This window comes from Nicotiana sylvestris, chromosome 2 (assembly GCF_000393655.2).
Source record: "Nicotiana sylvestris chromosome 2, ASM39365v2, whole genome shotgun sequence".
In the NCBI taxonomy this organism is placed as follows: domain Eukaryota; kingdom Viridiplantae; phylum Streptophyta; class Magnoliopsida; order Solanales; family Solanaceae; genus Nicotiana; species Nicotiana sylvestris.
The window spans coordinates 199382440-199389689 of record NC_091058.1 but is presented as its reverse complement, the minus strand read 5'-3'; the positions used below and the strand labels follow the sequence as shown (position 1 = coordinate 199389689).

Sequence of the window (7250 nt, the reverse complement as noted above, 5' to 3'; positions counted from 1 at the left end):
GTCATGGTTTATACCTGTTTATTGTTTAATCTTGTTCATCACTATATTTTAATATATGAAAATGTTTTGGGCTGAGTTCCCTGAGTCTGTGCTGGAATGCCCGAGTTGCTTGTGAGGTTGATGAGTGAGTGAGGCCGAGGGCCAGATTGTGAGGGTAGTTAGGGATCGGGCTGCACGCCACAATATTATATATATATATATAAAACACGCCGCAACGATATAACGCTTGGGCTGTAGGAGCCCCTCCGGAGTCTGCACACCCCCAGTGAGCGCAATCGACTATATATTTATGGATTGGGATGCACGCCGCAACGGTTATTATAAGATACCTATTGAGCGTGAGTGCTGATTGATGAGAGTTGAGTCACGAGTGGCTAAGAGGCTTGTCCGAGGGGATATATATATATATATATATATATATATGAGTGATACTTTGCCCGAGGGGCTTGTTTTATGAAATTACTGTTTTCACTCTTCTTTTACACTGAGCCTCTAATGAAAATGTTGAACAAATATTTTAAATAACTTTCATTGAAACTGGAGTTTTTACGAGATGTTCGGAATTTATATACTGATTTGATCTTGTTATTCCCACTGAGGTTCTTATGTTATGAGATATATATGATTTTTTAAATGCTCGTCACTGCACTAAGCCTTTATTTATAATTGTTACTTACTGAGTTGGCGTACTCACATTACTCCCTGCACCTTGTGTGTAGATCCAGGTGTCAGGGCATCAGAGTGAGAGCTGTTCCTTTCCTTCAAAGCATTTCTGGAGTTAGCAAGGTAGTTGCACGGTGTCCGCAGCCTTACCTTTCTCCTTCCTATCTATTAGTATCTGTTTTATCAGACTCATCTTGTATTGAGCAGACAGTATCATATTGTATTTTAGTGGCTCATGACTAGTGACTCCGGAATCGGGCAGTGGTTGATGTTTTGCATATTTTTCCGCTTGTTTTGAAATGTTTAAACGGAAGATTTGTGATAATATCTGACTAGTAAATGAATTAAGAAAAGAACTTTTATGTTATGAATGTCGAATCATCTACCTAGTACTGCGATAGGCGTCATCGCGGTCGAGGTGGTTTGGGATCGTGACATATGTATATGGGCCTTGTTGTATAAGTTTGTTTTTATCTTCTTCAGAGCTAAATTTAAATATAAAGTACCCATCATCATGTAAGAACACCTGTGGTGCAGTAATAAATTCCACACCCCATACACAAATTTTAACATTTCTTTGAAAAAGGAAGTTCCACCTAGTACATACTCAGTTAGCGTTTCTTTCCATTTCTGAGTTTGCTCTGCTACTTCAGCTTGATTCAATCGCACAATCTTCACTCCTTCCTTCATTGTTGGTGGATAGTATTCCAATTTTAGCCCCTGTTGCTGAGCTCAATTTCCTTTGACCACATCAGCTCGAGTCGGTTCTGGTTAGCTAGGGTTTGCTTGTTTCACTGAGAAAGTCAGCTTCCTTATTGCAGTATTGACATCTACCTCTGCTGGTTTGGAAATCTCTTATTCAACATATTTTGAAGCTTGCATGATTGTTGGTGCGCTTCCCATCCCAATTAGGACTGCTTATCAGGCGAATTGGGCGGTTATTTACTCTTAACGATTTTGCTTAATGGTTATCGGCTTTTAAATATATTAATCAGCTAGCCACCCTATCAGATATCGGGCGGATTGATATCGGTTTAGCTCTTATCGGGCGGTTTATAGGCTTAATTCAATTTATATTGCGTGCATTAATTGTTTGCTGACAGCCTAGTATACAAATTTAGAATAGGAAATTACACATTGAGTCTAGACATACATGTCTGTTAATGCCTACATAAGAATGATGTAGTGTGTCATGTGTTGTAGAGTGAAAAAAGCAGAACACATTGTAGGCTACATTACATCCCAAAAAAGACTACATATGAGTCCAGATATACATGTCTGTTAACGCCTACCATTAAATCCCAAAGCAGACTACATTACATGAGTCCAAACATACATATGTCTGTTAACACCTAACATACAAATTCAAAATAGGAAATTCCAGTCTATATTCAAAGTGAGTCCAAAATACATATTTCAAAATGATTAATCCATAAGTGATTAGACTACACAGAAATGTTTGGCCTGCAAATAACGCCTAACAGTGCTTGAATTTCTGCAACTTCAAAGTTCAAACAACAGCTTAATCCATAATTGAGCAGATCCCTGTAAAAAATATGCATACACCAAATTTCAGCATTAGGCAACGAAGTAGAGACTGATAAATACTACGGTCTTGAGGCAATAAAAAGAGTTAAAGACCAGACAAACCATTTCAGAATAGAGCAAGGTGAACGTAAATGAAACCCTTTTTCACATTATCATCAACATACGTTAGTATCTGAACGGAAGTCGAAGCACAAGCCACGAACCAAAACCAAACAAAAGAAGGTTCCACTTTGCACCAACTCCAGTTATGCCAACAATTTCTAACTTAAACTCTCAACCAGGCATTTCACGCTATATCATTAACCATACAAACAACACCAAGCAAAAGGTAGTTATGTATAGAAATAAGGATGGATTATAAGCAGTAAACAATTTACAAGAAACGCAGATGCGCTCTTTCCCCATAACATAATTTAAGACAGTACTATCGTCAATATTGTGGGATAAAAGTTGTGGCACAACACTGCTGTTCTTCTATTAAATATAGACAGTAGGCATTAGTTTAAAAAACAAAAGTAGAGGTGAACCATAGACATCAGCTTAAACAATCTTGTTGATAGGATCTCCTAACAAACGTGTGCTTCCCACTATTAGTTCAATTAATAGTAAACGTAGGGTGGGAGAATAAGCTAAGCTAAGCCAAGCCTGGGATCTTCTGATGCATAGTACGTAAGAGAGTAAATACACACTTATATACAACAAATACTTGAAGCCTTGACGGGTTAAATTCGAATTCTTACCAGATATATTAACACTACACGTCAATTACGGAAGGGTCTTTCCATTGGTAGTTAAATCTGAAGAAAAAAATTAAAATAATGAGTCGTGCGATAAATATAAGCATATCAACAACACTTATATACAACAAATAAAGTAACAATATTATTACCTTATTCAATCTGCTCAATTTTATCAAGATCTTCCTCAACACTAATAGGTTGTTTTAATTTTTCATTTCGAAGCCAATCTTGAAGAAACACTAGAGCTTGCACCAATTTAGGAGTTAATGAACTCCTAAATGAATCAAGAAGATGTCCTCCCATAATAAACGCACATTCGGATGCCACACTTGAAACCAGAGCAGCTAATGCATCACGAGCCATCTCCACAAGAATAGGAAATCTAGCTGAGTTCAATTTCCACCAAAAAAGAACATCAAATTCTTTAGTGTCATCCTCAGTTTCTTCACCTAAATATTTATCTAACTCTGTTCTAGTATCAACAACTCCACTCCCACTTTTATATTTTTTTATATCTTGCATGAGTGATTCTAAAAGTCCTATATTTTGTGTGCTTGCTTGACTGCCAGAAGGCCCGGAAGTCGAAGTGTCCAATGAAGAACAATCTGAAGATGAAGTAAGCACAACACCTTTTGAGATGGACTTTAAATACTCACTAAATAATGAAGCCATGTACTTCATCACTTCTGCTTGTGTAGTTGTTCCCGGATCTACACCAAACATCTTTACAAGTGCATAGCCAACTGATTCGAGCTTGTAACGTGGATCCAAATGTCATGACCCTAAACCCGGACCTGGTCGTAATGACGCCTCTCGTGAAGACAAGGCCAAACAACTATTTCCAATTCGACGTTAAACAATTAAATAGCAAGAAAACAATCTAAAACATGATTTAATAATACTAAGTGTAAGCACGTGATTTTTTCCCTATGAAAGAATTACTCCCAAAAAATTCAAAATAAAACAATTTTCCTTTGTGTGCAATTTTTGTTATTTTTGTGGTATTTTTGTATAATTATTTGTATTTTTATGAGTGCATATTTATTTGTTTTAATTAATAAAAATATAAAATATATCACATTTTCATTTAGTATTTAATTAAGTTTGTTTTACAAAAAAATGAAAGTCACAAAAATAGGAATATTTTTGCATTGTTAGCATTTAATGTCAAATTATGCAATTTTGTTTTAATTGGTGTTTAATTGTGTATGATAATTTTTGTTAGGAGTTTAATTAGTATTTTTGGAGTCAATTTAGTTTGTAGCTCAATTTAGAATTTTAGTTTTATCAAAAATAAAAAAAAATAAAAAATAAAAAGAAAGAAAAGAGGGCTACAAGACGTTAATATTTGAATTGAGTCTAATATAGCTATTTTGACTATTTTATCTAATTTCGCCGCAAAAGAAGACTACAAAAATATATATATAAATTTTAGTTTGTGTATTTCTCATAAACTTGAAAAAATACAAAAATTGTACCTTACTTTTGTACTTTATATAATTTCGAAAATTACCAAAAAAAATATATATATATATATATAGTTCTATTAATGTTTTGTAGTCATTTTAATTTTGAAAAAATACAAAAATATTATTTTATATTTTATCTTTATATAAAAACGAAAATTACAAAAATAGTTTTATTAATATTTTGTAGCTATTTTAATCTTGAAAAAATATTTAAAAAGATATAGTTTTGTCTTAAATATTAGTCTTTTGGTAGTTATTTTGCTTACATAATTAGTTGAGCAACGTCGTGTTCTTATTTCTCGGATCCGAACAAAAGAATAATATTCGGGTTCAAACTACCTGTTTTTAGGCCTAATTTTCGGGCCTAGCCCATAATAATCCGAGTCCATCACGCGTGGGGAACACGGACGGAACACGACACACGGGGAACCCCACCACGCGTGGGGGACATAAGTCTTGAACCCCACCACGCATGGGGGTCCATTTTTCTTTGCAAAAGGGTACAAATGCACGGGCAAAGGGGTTGGACTGGAGGAGTTGAAAAATTTTGGGGGCACTGTTCATCGTCTTCTTCCTCAAGAGAAGAAGAACAAAAAACCCTAGCAGCCCTACCCCATGACCACTCCTCCTCCTAGCTCCATCAAACCATTTTCCGGCGATCCTCCATTAAATCCGACGAACACTGCTGCTGCTGCGTCACGTTCTTCTCCTCCAAACCAACCATACCCTAAACCCTCGTCACCCTTCCAAAACCAGTCCGTCACTCTCCCCCGACCCTAATCCCTCACGTCCAGACAACACCACCAAACAGACCCTTCCACCACCCATCACTGCCCATCGTCCACTGCCCAAACGACCCCTCGCATACCCGGAAGTGAACCAGTAACGCCACCACCAAACAGGCCCGTCAGCATCCCCCTTCTCGTCGACCTTACTGCTGTCGTCGTTGTTTCATATTTCGCGAGCATCTGTTGTTAGTTGCGATTATACCTTGCCGAGTTTTGTTGCCGCTGCTACTCCTCGACGCCACGACACCCTCGTCCCTCCATGCTAATCCGCCATAGTCCAAACGTCCAGCTGCTGCTTCGTCCTTTTTCAACGTCCACAAAACAGTCCGTTCAACCTCCAATAGTTCAACTCCGAGCTCGACTTGGGTTCGTTCAAGTTTTAGGATTTTCTTTCAAGATTATTTAGTTCATTTTTATTTATTTTCTGTTATGGCTTTGGTTTTAAATGTTGTTCCTAATCTTGTTTTTTTATTATTCTATTTTTCGGATTATTGATTCTTTGTTTAAAGTGTTATTTTGTAATCTTGTTTTGTTCATTAGTTCTCCTTCTTCTTCAAGACCTTTTTATTTGGTCAAGATTTTTCTTCTGTTTGTTTGAGTGTGCGTTATAAGCTACATTCGATTTGAACAACTTCGTCGAATAGTTAGTTTATGACTGCTTTGTTTGGACGAATACAACATGAATCACTTCGTTGGTATGTTTTGATGCTTGAATCATTTTGTGTGAATTTGACTTAAGGATTGGTTGTAGCTGTGTAGTGATTTGGTGTAGTTGTAAATCAGAGAGGTTTAAATACATATTGCTAAGAGTGAGGGCAAGGCAATAATAATAGGGGATTTTTCAGGGGTATTTTTGGGTGTTAAAAGATTTAAAATGATTAGTGTTAGTAGCTTGCCAGTTAATATTCAGTGTATAATTAATGAATTATTTAATGAAAAGGGAATTAGTAATGCAGAATACACCCTGTCTGGTATCTTTAAGGGTGGAAAATCAGAAAATAAGCATGAGATTAATGATAAAAGTGTATAGATGCACATGAGAGGGAATATACAGGCTGAAAGTGAAAAGCTTTGAATAAATAATGTTTAGTTCTAGCCTATAAATAAGGGGAGTTGATATAGAGAAGGGGCTGGGAAAAAAAGGATTGAGACTGGAATTTTGAGAGAAGAAAAATTTTCAGAACTTCAAAGTGAGAAATAAGCTAATTTTTCAGAATTAAAAGTCAGTTTTTGAGAGCTAAAAATTGAAAGTGAGGTTCTTTTCTTTACTGCTGAAATCAGAACTTTGTTACTGTCATCTGTTGGATTGCATTTAGTACTACTGATTTTCAGTCAAGCTTTCTGGGGTTTTCAGTTTGGTTCTGACCATTGTTACATTGGTTATTGCTGTTTTGTTGCTGTTATTTGCTGTGGGATTCTGTTGCTGTGCTACTGTTGTACATTCTTGCTCCTGACCTCTTTTCTCTATTTGTAGTTCGAATTCCAGGTACACATTCGAATCTTGTAGTGATAAAGCTTTGAAGTTGAAATGCAGCAATAAAATCGAACCGTTTCAATAAAGCAGATAGTAGACAATCTGGTCTATTTAGTTTTTTTATGAACTGTTTTTTTTTGTATAATTGGATGGAAAAGAGAAGGAATCATATAAATGGTCATGCGCTGATATAACATGAACCTTTCAATTTTATTAGATTAATGGGGTAAATCATGATAAGTAGCATATCTCTAGTTAGTTATTTGTATGCATATATTCAAGTAGTTCATAAATGAGATAGAGTACTTAGTCAAAACCCAATTAGTATTTCGTTTAGATGGTTAAAACTAATTTCCATTAGTCCTCTTAAGTGATTATACTCTCATCAGTATTGGCATTAATTCATGTTACAAATAATCTCACATAGATAGATTGTGGACTTGATAAAAATGTAAAAATAAGGTGGTTGGGTAGTGTCAACATTATAGCTCCAATAATAATAATAAAAGTAAATAAATAAATAAATAAAGGTCGTAGTCGATAATTTTATGTATTAATAATTAAGTAT

At 35.5% G+C, this 7250-nt stretch overlaps 1 protein-coding gene across 1 annotated transcript; it reads right to left on the bottom strand.

Moving 5' to 3' along the window:
- Positions 1-3101: 3101 nt before the first annotated feature.
- On the bottom strand, positions 3102-3674 carry LOC138886142 (zinc finger BED domain-containing protein RICESLEEPER 2-like). The gene has a single exon (XM_070167177.1). The coding sequence runs from the start codon at positions 3672-3674 to the stop codon at positions 3102-3104; it is 573 nt and encodes a 190-aa protein (XP_070023278.1).
- Between the last annotated feature and the right edge of the window lie 3576 nt (positions 3675-7250).